The sequence below is a fragment of the Epinephelus lanceolatus genome, chromosome 21 (genome assembly GCF_041903045.1).
Source record: "Epinephelus lanceolatus isolate andai-2023 chromosome 21, ASM4190304v1, whole genome shotgun sequence".
Classification (NCBI taxonomy): Eukaryota; Metazoa; Chordata; class Actinopteri; order Perciformes; family Serranidae; genus Epinephelus; species Epinephelus lanceolatus.
Window position 1 is genome coordinate 39,946,956 of NC_135754.1, and position 14,936 is coordinate 39,961,891.

General features: G+C 43.1%; 1 protein-coding gene across 1 annotated transcript in view; it reads left to right on the forward strand.

Moving 5' to 3' along the window:
* The window catches only part of LOC117246661 (uncharacterized), a 43,849-nt gene that overhangs the window by 9,561 nt on the left and 19,352 nt on the right, over positions 1-14,936 (forward strand). Inside the window, exons 14-23 of the mRNA XM_078163156.1 lie at positions 4,334-4,645; positions 4,754-4,857; positions 9,011-9,131; positions 9,231-9,339; positions 10,114-10,175; positions 10,360-10,479; positions 11,301-11,451; positions 11,532-11,726; positions 12,003-12,127; positions 12,240-12,413. Coding sequence (XP_078019282.1) covers positions 4,334-4,645; positions 4,754-4,857; positions 9,011-9,131; positions 9,231-9,339; positions 10,114-10,175; positions 10,360-10,479; positions 11,301-11,451; positions 11,532-11,726; positions 12,003-12,127; positions 12,240-12,413 — 1,473 coding nt within the window. The remainder of the gene's footprint in view (positions 1-4,333; positions 4,646-4,753; positions 4,858-9,010; positions 9,132-9,230; positions 9,340-10,113; positions 10,176-10,359; positions 10,480-11,300; positions 11,452-11,531; positions 11,727-12,002; positions 12,128-12,239; positions 12,414-14,936) is intronic.

Genomic DNA, 14,936 nt, shown 5'->3' on the forward strand with positions numbered 1-14,936 from the left:
TAAAAATGAGCAGTGGATTAAAGAGAGCACATCAAGTGCAAGTGATTGTATGTGCAAAAAACAGCAGACAGCTGTGGTGTTTATAAAGTGTCCATAGTGTCCCTAAAGTGTCCATGGTGCAGTTTACTGTGAGCAGTGCTGGTAATGTAGCCTGACAGCAGCATGCAGGAAGGACCTGCGATAGCGTTCCTTCTAGGGCTGTCAATCTTCCCCCACAATCAGATTAGAATTTTTAATGTTTTTTATGTTAAAAATTTGAATAATATTCAGATTTTTCCTTGGTATAGGCTATAGCCTAGGCCTACCACCGCATTTTTATATTTCTTGTGTTATAATGACGTTATTTTAATATTTTGCATCACATGCAAAAGTGAGCGTCTGCGCTTGTCAGCTGGAGACGTGTTGCTCCTCCTCACTTCAAGTCGCTGTCATTAACTTTAAAACTGCAAAGGCGGCAGTGCCGCAACATTGTAGGAATTTATGAAAGCCCTTGTGAACGTTTCAATAGTTACACATTAAAACAATATTTATTTGCAAATACTCTACTGAACGACCCCGAAGCATGAGCAAACGGGCTGTGTCACTTTGGATCAAAGAGATGCGCCCTTGGGGATGAGTGGTATGCCTCCTTGGTGTTGTCATAAAATAAATCCAGTGTTTTATTGTCTCTGGTGTGGCAGGAAATCGTGTCCGGTACTTCCGTGTTCAGCCATGTCTCTGTAAACACCAGCACGCTGCTCTGCCGGTACCCCCTCCAATGGCGAGTCAGCGCCGACAGCTTGTCCATCTTGTTGGGGAGCGATCTTACGTTCCCCATGACAACAGATGGGACGACGAGTTTGCGCGACATCCCTGTTTCCTTCTCCACAGCTCGCGGGGAATATCGCGCCTGTCCTCGGGCTGCACCGCCGTGTGATGCAGCGCCAACAGCTGGTCCTGGGTGTAAACAATGGAGCCACGGCTGGGCACTGGGTCCCTGCACTTGATCATGTCCGTGGAAAAATAGGAGACAGACCGCTATAAAGAGAGCAGTCTTCGTGTCCATAACAAAACAGAACATAAGTGCTAGGTAGCTAACTGAAAAAAAAAACTCCAAATAAGAGAGTTAAATGAAAAAGAAATTGAACAAAGCTCAGCTGTGAGCAGGAGCTACTGTAACAGGCGTCCGCACTGGGGGCGCCGTCTTGAAAAAAACAAAAAACAAAAACAAAGGAACAACTCGTAGCCACATGATTTGTTTCACTTTGATTGGGACAACATTTATTTGATAGATAATGTTGAAACCGCATGGATATATTTTTAAATGGTTTTAAGGAAAACATCGAGAGGAGCCAGTTGAGGTGGTTCAGGCATCTGGTAAGGATGCCTTCCGGACGCCTCCCTTGGGAGGTATTTCGGGCATGTCCAACTGGGAGGAGACCTTGGGGCCGCCCCAGAACATGCTGGAGGGATTACATCACCCGGCTGGCCTGGGAGCGCCTTGGGGTTCCCGCGGAAGAGCTGACGGAAGTGGCTGGGGAGAGGACTGTCTGGGCTTCTTTGCTGAGGCTGCTGCCCCCGCGACCCGGACCCGGATAAGCCGAGGACTACGAGTATGAGTACGGTTTTAAGGAAATAATAGATAGACATGCTCCTCTTCATAAATACAGGGTGAAGGGCCGGGATAACCCCTTGTTTGCTGCAGAGTTATTTAATTTCCTACACAAGAGAAACAAAGCTTTGGGCAAAGGCTAGAATGACAGGGTCTGAGAATGAGTGGTGCTGTTTTAGGCAGCTAAGAAATTACTGTACATCACAAATCAAAAGCTCAAATGCCAAGTCCTATCTTTCAGCTACTACTGAGAATTTGAATTGAATTTTTGAAAGTCATTAAATCTCTATCTGCCTCTGGAAGTTGTAATGAGTTACCCCCTTGCTTTTCCACTGCCTCTGGCACTGTCTCAGATAGGTCCTGTGGTTCATTGTTTGATTCTGTGTCAACGTCTACATATGCAAATACCGCAGGTTTTGATCTGAGCTATGTTGGTTCAAATCAAACATTCTGTTTTTCACCATTTTCTGTTGATGAAGTGTATGAAGCCCTAGGTAACTTGGATTCAAAGTAGGGAGGCACCGAATATTCGGTAACCGAATATGTTCAGCCGAATATTGCAAAAAAACACACATTCGGTATTGGGTGGAATAAGTTAAAAGCAAGGCTGAATAATAGCGGCGCGGTTTTGATAACGCAATCAAACAGCGTGCCGTGATGGGCGGATTAAAATGTCAGCAGTGTGGCGATCTATCCGTCACCGCACTCGCATTTGCGACTAAAAATAGTTTTGAGCGAGCAAAATAAATCATTCAGCACACTGTGCGAGTACAGATTTCAACCAGCAGCAGAAACGAAAGGGGAATCCTGCCGGTTGTGGGTTGAACGGGGGTCACAGACACAGACAGGAATACGTATTCCTGTCAAATACGGCGGCCATCGGCTTACCAGCGAGGAGAAGTCGGCTCCAATAATATCCTCTTCTTGGCGTCATGACTGCCCAGAAGTACCTGAACAGCCGAGCCAGCCGAACACAGGTATGTGACGTGTCAGAGGAGAAACGAGCCGTTAACATTACTCTTTCTGGCAGTAACGGTCCACAAACCTCACCGCACTTTAGGGACTGTTCTTTACTTATGAAGGGACTGTTCTTTACTTGTCAGGGGAGGAGGGTGGCTGGTTGATTCTTATTTTATTTATTTATTTTATTTGGATCCCCCCTATGTTAATCACTCATTGATGCTGTTTTTGAAGTATGAGTAAGTCAATAAGTAATTTATTCCATTGAAATATCATTGATGTATTATAGAAAAGTGATTTATCTTTTTATAAATGACAAAAGGCACTTCTGCCTCATTTTTGCTGTGATATCGTCATACTACTCAGAACCGTAATATTGTCACTGGTATCGTACCATGGGTCCCAATTTTGGTACCGTGACAACACTAATCTGGAGGGGGTTCATCTGCAAAAACTAATGAAAAACTAAACAACAGCATTCGGTACTCAGCCAAGCGTTTCATTTTAGTGTGGCTTCGGCCACAAATTTTCATTTCGGTGCATCCCTAATTCTAAGAAAGCTGCTGGTACTGACAACTTAGAACCATTCTTCCTAAAAGCAGGTGCAGAGTTTATTGCACCTCCCCTTACTTACCTTTTTAATCTTACATTAAGCACCAATGTGATTCCCAAAATATGGAAGTCAGCCTATGTCCTCCCTCTACTAAAAGGGGGGGAGGCCACTTTATTAAATGGTGAATGATATGATTGGCATACTGGATAAGAAGCAGAGTTGTGTAGCTCTATTTATTAACCTGTCCAAAGCTTTTGATACTGTTGACCATCTCATCTTGAAACAGAGTTTGACTAAAATTGGTGTGTCTGACCAGGCAGTGGGATGGTTTTTGAACTACCTCTCTGAAAGATCTCAATTTGTCCAGTTTGATGGGCTCTCCTTTGATTGTTAAGTGTTCCACTGTTATTTTCTATCTATATTAATAGTTTAGGTTGTAATGTGGATGGAGCCTATCTTCATTTTTATGCACTGTGATCTATTGTGCTGGTCCCTCCATTGCTGAGGCTCTTGCCAAACTGCAGGATGTTTTTAATATTATTCAGATGTTTTTAATATTATTCAGATTCAGCTTTCGCAACTAAAGCTGGTTTTGAATGTTGATAAAACTAAGGTAATACATTTTTCAAATGCTCATAAAAAGCCTGAGAAGACTGTTGACATTATTTCTGCTCAGGGAAGAAGTTGTCTACAGTTTTAAATATCTCGGTATTTGGCTTGATGACGGTCTTTATTTTAAACCTCATGTTGAAGATCTTCTTAAAAAGCTGAGACTGAAGTTGGGTTCTATTTCAGAGATAAGTCCTGCTTCTCTATGGAGGCCAGAAGGAGACTGATCTCTGTTACCTTCTTACCGGTTCTTGATTATGGTGATCTATTGTACATGAATGCATCCGCACACTGTTTGCACATGTTAGATACTGTATATGACAGTGCCCTGAGGTTTGTTACAAACTGTAAAGCCCTCACTCGTCATTGTACTCTTTACTCCAGGGATGGGTGGCCATCTTTGACAATGCGTAGGCTCAATCACTGTTATTTGTTTATTTATAAAGCCATTTTGGATAAACTACCATCGTACATTTGCACTTTGACCGCTCAGAGATCTGACTGTAGTTGTAGACAAGGACCACACTTAAGTTATTTAGATAATAACCTTTATTTCAGTGATGGCTGCTGCGTTGGTTTGTTTGATGAAGAGAGCTGAGCCTCCGTCTCTCTCCGTCCAGGTGGTGGTATTAAACTCCAGACCAGCGGTGCTGGACGACGCCCCCCACAGGTCGGCCATGGAGCTGTCAATGATCATTGACGAGGCAGACCGGCGCAGAAATGTATCAGGGCGGGTCAGGAAGAGCTCGCTGGTTGCCTGGGAGACGACCCTGGAGGACGTGCTGGAGGATGAGGGTGGTGAGGAGCGGGGGGAGGAGGATGAAGATGAGGAGGAGGAGATGGAGGAGAGTGGGATGGAGGGAACAGTGCTGGAGGCAGGAGGTGAGGAAGACGAGGAGGAAGGGGACAGGACCATGGAGGTAGAAGAGAAGGTAACAGGATTATTTTCATTTCTGAAGATGTTTTAGTTTTTTAATGAAGCTGAAGAAATGTTTAGTTAAACTCTGTGTGTGTGTGTGTGTGTGTGTGTGTGTGAGCAGTCAGACAGAGAGGCGGCACTGCGTTTGGTTTTGGAGGCTCAGATCAGAGAAGAAGTCAGCGCTGAGTTCATGGATCTCTTCAACAAGATGGAGAAAGACTACAGGTAACATGATCATGTGACCAAAACACAGTCTGCAGCGAGAAATGACAACAGACTGTACAAAATAACCGATCTGCCAGTGTGAAGTCAGCCATTGCTTTAGACTCCTGTTCTGAAACCTTTGGAGTTTGGCTTTTTGGCTGTCACCATTGTGGATTTTTGGAGCCACATTTGGACTATTAGCAGTAGATAACCCTCACGCTAATGTCAGCTACTAGCTTAGTTGGCACGGTGCATTTACAGCTAACTGCGATAATGCTAATGCTAATTTTTGTGATCAAAAATAGGCTTTAAACCAATAAAAAAAATATTACCAGCAAAACTGAATATCTGACTCCTTAGAAAGTGTTTTAGTACAACCAAAGACTGAGCAAGATTTTTTTAGCTGACAAAGACATTGCAATTAATTTTCATGAGCTGAAAACACACTGAAATAGTGACAGCTACACCTGTACTCTGCATCTGGGGTTACACCAGGGGGAAATAATCGATTCTTAAGTCCAGTTCAGACCAAAGACTGGTTTACGGTGTGAACTGTCGGTCTGACCTCAACTCAAGCCAACTGATGGTGTCACCTGACATTCAGCTGGCCAAATGGCCAGCGGCTGGTTTTAAAGCACGTCACCTGTTTCAACAGCCAATCAGCTTGTAGTGAAGTCAGCTGGTCAAGTCAAAATGACTGGCTATATTTGCTTATGCCCCGCCCACACACACATTCTCATTGACTGATGAATTGGCGCTGGTTATTTATATCAGTGGTTCCCAACCTTTTTTGTCTTGTGTACCCCTTGAGCCTTTTTGTCATACCATGAGTACCCCCTCACTCATACGTGTTCATGATTCTCCAAAAGTAGAACATAACACAACTGAATATTCAACGCAAGTCATTTTATTTCATCTTCTTAAATTGAATAATTAATATTCAGGCATTATCTTCTTATTTAACTCAAATTAAACATAAAATTATGTTGCCTTCAAGGCAATAAAAATGATAAATATAAGAAATAATATTATAGTAAACATTTGTATTTTTAATACTGTATTATTAATACTAATATATTATGATTATATTGTTATTAAAGAAAAATAATTAAGTTGAAATTAGAAAAAAATAAGAATAAATAAAAATAATAAGTAATATTAATAAATAAATAAATACAAAGCAAATAATTAACCTGCCTTTGTTATATATAACTTTTATGACATTTACCACAAAAGGAGCTTCTTTGAATATGTCCCCTTTAAACAGGCATTTAAACTTTAAAAATCAGGGACAAAACACTTAACAAGAATACTATTTAAACTCACTGTATCAGTTGTACTTTCTTTTCTTCAGTCATCTGAGATTTAATGAGACACTTGAGCTTGCTTGTCTTTCATAAGCTTTGATAGTTCTGGGGGCAGTGTGGAAACAGCTGTTACCAGGCTGTTCTTCACATCCAGTCTGCTCCTCTGCTTGGTTTTAATGTGTGTCAAAGCTGAGAAGGTCACTTCACACATATAAGTAGAACCAAAAGGCAAAAGCTCAATCAGTGCATGTTTTCCCAGCTCAGGATACTCCTTCTCCACATCACACCAGAACTCAGTCAATGTCTTCTCAGCATATGTCATTTTCAGTCCCTGATCAGATGATAAATCCATCAGATGCTCCTGCAGCCTTGCAGGAAGGTTGTTGCAGCTCTCACTCACAATAAATGGGTTCCTCACCCAATCCAGTCTTTCTGACTTTTCTTCAATGTCCTGAAAATACTGGCTGAAATCCGTGCAGAGTTTGGACAGATGTGCTTGCACCAGTTTGACCACTGGACCCCTGGCAACATCAGTGGTGGCAAGATGGGAATCAAGTAGTGGGAAACAGCTGACATCTCCCTCATCACATTTCTTCTCCCATAGTTTGAGCTTTTTTGTGAATCCTATAACTTTGTCATACATTTTCAGGATGTGTGGCTCCTTTCCCTGAAGTGACAGGTTGAGCTCGTTAAGTTTGGTAAACACATCAGCGAGATACGCCAGGCGCGCCACCCACTCAGCGTCCTCAAACACCACAGCAAGAGGATGCAGATGCTGCGTCAGAAACACCGAAACTTCACTGCGCAGTTCATAAAGTCTGAGTAGTGTTTTCCCACGGGACAGCCAGCGGATGTCCGTGTGAAGCAATAGCTGTTCGTGCTCTGTGCCGCTCTCATGACAAAGAGTTTCAAACAGTCTGTGATTCAGTGGCCGGGATTGGATGAAATTTATCACCTTCACAGCATCATCCATAACAGCACTTAATTCAGGGCTCATTCGCTTACTTGCCAGTGCTTCGCGGTGAATGATACAATGCATCCATTTAATGTCGGGATTTACCTTTTTTACGTGTCCAAAAAGTCCCTTCACACTTCCCGTCATTGCAGCTGCACCATCAGTACAGATGTGACTGCAGGTTTTCCACTGTAGATCGTGTTCTTTGAAAAAGCTGTCTATAATCTGGAACATTTCTTCCCCGGTTGTCTTTCCTGGCAGCTTTTTGCAAAATAAAATATGCTCGTTTATGTCCGACACATCTTTGTAACGAACGAAGGCCAGGAGCTGAGCATCACCACTCACATCTGTCATTTCATCCAGCTGCAAAGCGAACTGACCGGCTCGTTTCATTTTTTTCACCACTTGTCCAATAATATTAACCGACATATCATCAATCTGACGGGACACGGTGTTGTTCGACAGGGGGACTTTCTTGAGTGTGTCGGCTGCTTTCTTGTCAATCATAATTTCAGCCATAACCGCTGCTGCAGGGAGAATGAGCTCTTCAACAATTGAGTGAGGCTTTTTTGATTTCGCCACGAGCAGAGATACGGCGTAAGATGCCTCCAGTGCTTTGCTTGACACACTCGTGGCTTTCATCATTACAGTCTGTCTTGACTTAAATTCCGACAGCTTACGTTTGTAAAATTCCTTATTTTTACCGACACTTTCCGAGTGTTTGGTGCTCTGGTGTCGCTGTAAATGGGCTGGCTTCATGGAGTTATTTGCCAGGACTTCACCGCAAAAGAAGCACTGAGGCTGCGGTGGGTCCGCAGACGTAGAAGTGAATCCATATAAAATATAGTTTTCACTATACTGCCTTGGTTTAGGTTTGGCATCTTTCTTGCGTTTGTCGGCGGGCTCCTTTCCCCCTCCTGGATCCACAGCAACTGGACATTTCAGCCATTTATCCATATTTACCTGCAGGTAAACAGGTTCCCGCAGATTTTGGTATGGCTGTGCCACAGGTTATTGTCTCCCCAGGGACACAAGTCATAGCACACACGTACCATTTTATTGACGGACTTATGAAATGACGGAGAATATTTTTTATTATCTTGGAAATAAATTCTTAATTTTTCCACGTATCCCCTGCAATGTGCTCACGTACCCCTAGGGGTACGTGTGCCCCTGGTTGGGAAACACTGATTTATATTATTGTGGCGTATTGATTATGAATACAGACCATCTGATGCTGGTTTTGTTTCATCACTGTAGCCAGTATCTCACTATCACTATCCTCACTCAGATTTTAAGAAGCTACAAATTATATTCAGCCACAAAATAAGTCTGAAAAGCTGCAAATCAGAACGGAAGTACAGAGAGTTGTTGACTAGAGATGATACGCCGTCTCATGGCGGTCACTTCCTGTCAACGTTACAGATCAGAAGCACAGAGAGTTGTTGACTAGAGATGATACGCCGTCTCATGGCGGTCACTTCCTGTCAACGTTACAGATCAGAAGCACAGAGAGTTGTTGACTAGAGTTGATACGCCGTCTCATGGCGGTCACTTCCTGTCAACGTTACAGATCAGAAGCACAGAGAGTTGTTGACTAGAGATGATACGCCGTCTCATGGTGGTCACTTCCTGTCAACGTTACAGATCAGAAGCACAGAGAGTTGTTGACTAGAGATGATACGCCGTCTCATGGTGGTCACTTCGCTACGCACCTGTCACTCAAAGCAGACACGCCCTTAATTATGCACTATCCTGGAAGTTGCTGCTTGTTGAACACTGCTGCAGTTGCTGCTTGAATGAACACATCATCCCTGACACACAGTAAGAGTATTTATAGTGACACGGTGATAATGTTTTTCTGTGTGTGTGTGTGTGTGTGTGTGTGTGTGTGTGTGTGTGTGTGTGTCAGTGACCGCCTGGAGAAGGAGAGGGAGATCCTGGAGGAGCGAGCTGAGAAGAGAGTGGAGATCCTGAAGAACCTCGTCAGTAAGACTGTCGATCTGTCGACCGTTTACACTGACAACAGCAAGGTGATTTAAAAAGAACTCTTCATTAACAGTGTGTCCCATTGCTGGCAGTTATTACTGATTAATAACAGTATTGATTGATTACTGGTGATTGTTTGTCAGGAGGAGCAGTTGGAGGGACTCATCAGCTCAGTGGCTGAAGACCTGGAGAAGATTAAAGAGGATGCCCAGAGTGTTCACCGCTGTCTGACTGAGCAAGCACACACTGCAGGTACACACACACACACACACACACACACACACACTAGCCGCTTTTACACTGCCAGATTTTCGGCGTATGTTGGATCGTTTTGCCGGCCAGCTGTGAGCGTTTAGACACACAGAGCCGGATTGGCGAGTTGATCCGAGGTGCCCAATTTTCCTCCTCGTAGGGTAGACATATTGGTGGAACCCTTTTAGTTTAAACAGACCAAGGCGGCCTTCTGCAACGGGAGGGGCTGTTGATGACGCCGCACGTGCGAGCCACTGGCGGTGGATAAACAGGAAACAGCTGATAGCAGGAATTAGCGAGCAGCTAGTAGCAAGAGGGAAACACAAACCTGACAGACACTGTAAAGATGAGCAACTGGGGAGACAAGGAATTGCGCACCCTCCTTGTCCTCGCAAATGAAGAGGCCATTAACCGTCAGATGACGGGGACGGTGAAGAACGGGCCGACTTACGAGAGAATCGCCGAAGGACTGACCAGCCGCGGCTTCCCTCCCACGTCACTGTTTACGTCACACGCTGAGCTACACGTTTTGTTACTTGCTCACGCCCCCCATTGCCCCGAAAAAGGCACATTCTGTATAAACAAAAGTAGGTAGGCGGCATTTTGCTGCACTCCCCGATTTTGTTTTTATACTGCCAATGCTGAAAAAAGACTGATTGGGCTTTCCTGCAAATTTGCACAACTCCTGTCTAAAAAGGGCTATTGTCTAAGTCTCTGAGTGTTTTCATATGTGGAACGTTGACTTTTGACCTCTGTCCATTATGACGTGTACAGAGCTGGAAGCGCTGCGATTGGAGAAACAGCAGTCACATGACCAACTGCAAGAAGCCAGGGAGGTACTGTTGATCCGCTGTCTTCTTCTGTGGTGTCTGCTGTGTTGTTTTCTTGTTGTTGTTGTTGTTGTTGTTGTGGTGCACAGTGAAAAGTTTCTGCTGCGAGACAGTTTATTATGTTAAAGAAAATGCTTTGGAAAAAATGAAAGCTATTTACTGCTGAACAGCGTCACACTTTGTTTTCCAGAGTCTGGAGCAGCAGCAGCACAAGTTGTCGGAGCTGATGGAGATCTGTCAGCAGAAAGATGACATCATCAATAAACTCCAGGCAGCCATGGACGCCACTGTGGGGAACGCCACCAGAGACGTAAACACACACTTTTGTTTGATAAGTTAACATCAGAAGGAAACCTGAGAGATGTCTTGAGTCTTATTTGTTTTGTGTTTGTTTGTGAAAGTTTTTCATCTCTCTGGGGTCTTTTCCTGTCTCTTTGAGGTTGTTTCCTGTCTGTTTGAGGTTGTTTTCTGTCTCTTTGAGGTTGTTTCCTGTCTCTTTGAGGTCATTTTCTGTCTCTTTGAGGTCGTTTCCTGTCTCTTTGAGGTCATTTTGTCTGTTTGAGGTTGTTTCCTGTCTCTATGAGGTCATTTTCTGTCTCTTTGAGGTCATTTCCTGTCTCTTTGAGGTTGTTTTCTGTCTCTTTGGGATCATTTTCTGTCTCTTTGAGGTTGTTTCTTGGCTCTTTGAGGTCATTTTCTGTCTCTTTGGGGTCGTTTCCTGTCTCTTTGAGGTTGTTTTCTGTCTCTTTGGGGTCATTTTCTGGTTCTTTGAGGTCGTTTCCAGTCTCTTTGAGGTTGTTTCTTGTCTCTTTGAGGCCATTTTCTGTCTCTTTGGGTCTTTTCCTGTCTCTTTGAGGTTGTTTCCTGTCTCTTTCAGGTCATTTTCTATCTCTCTGGGGTCATTTCCTGTCTCTTGGGGGTCTTTTCCTGTCTCTTTCAGGTTGTTTCCTGTCTCTTTCAGGTTGTTTTCTTTCTTTGAGGTCTATTAATGTCCTCAGTGTCACACTGACAAACATCCCCTAATGGCAGATTTAAAGCTCTACAGAACAAATACCACCAGACCTTGTAAAATATGTAGGACCCCGTTCTCACAGTGTGACTGCTGTTAAAACCCACATCCTGGTCTTTCAGAGGGAGCTGGTGGAGTCGATCAGGTCGGAGCTGTTGGAGCTTCAGCAGACCTGCAGCTGTCTGAGGAGGACAGGAGGAGCGGAGGAGAGCAGGAAACGTCAGCGTGAAGCTCTGGAGGACGAGGAGGAGAGAGAACCAGCAAAGAAAAGAGGTGAGAGGAGGAGGAGCTGATGGAGGGATGGCGTTTACACTGTGTTACCTATTTTTAACTATTTTTTAATCTTTTTTTAGGCTCTCCAGTTTTGGAGGAGGAGATCTGGAGGTTGCAGGAGGAAAACGACAAGAAAGAGGAAACAATCTTGGAGCTGAGAGAGAGGGAGGGGAGGAGGAAGGGTCTGGAGGAGGAGCTGAGGAGACGGGAGGAGGAGGTGGAGGAGCTGAAGAAGGAGCAGGCTGTGCTGGAGCAGAAGATGCAGGAGCTGACAGGTAGGAGCTGAACCCTCACACAGAGTTTATGAACATGGACATGAACCAAACTTGACAGCATCCTCAAAACAGCCTTCAGTTTTACTTTGAGCAATTTGGGGACGCACTCATCAGCTGGTGCGCTCTTCCAGGTTACTATGAGGAGCCACACACACACATTCAGCTGGAAGTCACCAGTTAACACTTATTAGACTTTCTAGCAGTGAAATACAACTTTACTCCTCTTTAATGTAAAGTAAGAGAACTGAAACTATGATAACTGTCTGTCTCCTGTAGATCTGGACGAGTGTCCAAACTGTGACTCTGTGTTTTCGTCTCTGGAGTCGGAGCAGAAGGAAACATCCCGACTGATGAAGGAGAACAAAGCTCTGGTTAACGGCATCTTCCAGCTCCAGACAGAAGTACCATGTTTACCTACATGTTCCTCTTTCTGTCCCATTGTACAGAGTTTATAAAGATGGCATTAACAATAACTGATGTAGTTAATAATTGTCCGTTAAATGATGTTTCCAGGTGACTGATCTCCAGATGAAGCTCAAAGAGCAGACTGACATTTCTGACAGCCTATCAGAGCAGCTCAGCACTGCAAAGACCCGCCTCCAGGACCTGGAGAGCCAAGCAGAGGACAAGGGCCACACCATTCACAGTCTGACACAGGAAGTGGAGCATCTGAGACAGGAAGTCAAGGTTCTTACTTTTCCCTTAGTTTCTCTGTCTACTATGGCTGCAATGGTATGAAACTTTAACGGTAAGATAGCCGGTTTGACATTATCACAGTATTACTGAATCTTTGTTATCATCATCGGTCAGAATGACCCTTAAAGATGTGAAAACAGAAGGTTTTGTGTAGGTTCAACACACAGAAAACCTTCCAGAAAAATGCGTAGTTTTTTTGTGGTTGTTGCAGGCAAAAATCCTTGATAATGCGGCACGTTTTCTTAAAAAATGCGATGGAATATGCGGGATAATTATGCAATTTTATGCGATGAAATCACGGGAACTTACAAAAATTGCGGGAACTTGCAAAAACTGCGGTTTGATGAAAAAGAGAAAAAACGTGATTCCCCCAACACCCTGTTCTCACTAGGCTACTCCCTTAATGTAAAGAGTCATTTCTAATTACTTCCTATGATAAGCAAGCATACTATATCACAGAAAGTGCAGGGAATATTTAAGTTCTCATCTTGTTTTATTTCAGACCTTAATAAACACATGTCTCAAACTTACAAAACATTGCTGAAAACAAGTTCTGTAGCTTTACAAAAAGAATACGCTACAACTTCTGTAAAAATGAATAAATAAAATATAAAAAAATAAAATGTGTGCTTCCTGTTTTACAAAGGTAGCTATACAAAACATACATCTTCTGTTAAAATAAGTGCTTCCAATGCACAAAGTGCAATCTCTTACTGTAACGTAAAAGTACATACTACTAATATACTTACAACTGTAAGGCTTTTGAAACTAGTATGATTTAACCCACTGGTAACAAAAACGTGCAATCTTACAACTGTAAAGTTGCATCAACTCCTGAATGAAACTACAACAGTCCACTGTGAAAAATGAAAACTATAAATGCGTAGCCTCTAACACTGGCCAGTCATTTGCCATCCTCATCCTCCATCCCCTCTCCCTCAACATCCATCTCCTCCCCCTCCTCCATCTCTTCCTCCTCCACCACCATCTCCTCCCTCTCAAGTGCTCCACTTTGGACTCGTGCGGTTCGCAGCTTTTTGATGACGTTACTTCATAATGTTCCCAAGGCAACAGGGGGAAAGGGGCTGCTCTTGTGTGAAGTAAACGCAACATTTTTCAACTGTCTGCTAAGATATATGTGACTATTTTGCAACGAAAATGTGGGGATTATGAAATCATGCAAGCCCCGCATATTTCGCGCATTTTGCACGGAAATCAGCGATTTGTGCGGCGTCTTAGAAAAAATGCGGCCCCCACATAAATATGCGGATTTTGGCTGATTATGCGTTGAATTATGCGATCGTATAATCGCGTCTTTCTGGAGGGACTGACTATAATTGAAACTTGGAACCATTTTGTTAATGGAAGTCTCCTTTTTAAAAATAACTAATAAAGATTCTCCGTCCAGTAGCATTTGTTTCAATATGGTAGGTAAGCAAATGTACATCCTACGATAATTGTCATCTTTCATATCGCCGTGTACCATTAAACCGGTAAACCACTGCAACCCTACTGTCTGCAATAATCAGTTCTGTGATTGATATGTGATCAGGAGTCGTACAAGGTCCTTTGCTTGAATTTTGAAGGGAAAAAAAAGAACTACTGGAATAACAATAGAATAGCCACCTTTTTAACAAAGTGCTCAAAAAGTCCTTGAAATTAAAATAAACCAGAAAACGCTGTCATTTATTTTAATTAAAGTTTGGATTATACGGTCATAAAAATCAGAAATCGCTCAGTTTCTTTTTTAAATTCTGATGCATTAGCGGCGGCAGCACGCTCTTCCTCTTCTTTCTTCCCTTTATTTATGATATCCTACCAGACATTGTGGTGTATTTTTACTTCGCTTCCACTCTTAAAACTGTGGCAAAAGCAGTGGGCCTTTGTTGACATGGCAAAACTTAACTCATCTAAAGGAGCCGACTTTTCACAGTGATTGACTCTCTTTTCAGTGGTGTTCGGATGTTACAGCTCATCGTTTCCTTGGCTACAGATGGTTCTATTTAAACATGATTTTTCCTTTTCTTTATAACGTGTAGGCGACTCTTTTTGTAACAAGTTGATAATAGTTTGATATTAGACAGTAGGGATGCATGATAATAGTGGCACGTCATCGGTATCGGCAGATATTGGTTTTAAAATGAACTATTTGAATTGGCCAACTTGCTTTTTCTTATTTAGCACAATGAATATCACACACACTGAAAGGTTTCATGTCTCCATCTGCTGGTGGGCCGTCACAATGATAGTATACAAGTATAATATGATGTTAATTCCACTGTAGAAGAGACTTGATGATCACTAAAATTAGGTGGGAAAAAGTGGATATATTGATATCGATATCGGTTATCGCCCAAATGAGTTGTTGCATAAAGACATATCAGATATTGTCCAAAAAAGCCAATATCATGCATCAGTATTAGGCAGCGTGACGAAGTCTTGTGTCAGGCAGGCAGGAGGATGCTGGTGGAGTTCAGCTGTAGCGGGGTACACCCTAGACAATCCATCACAGGG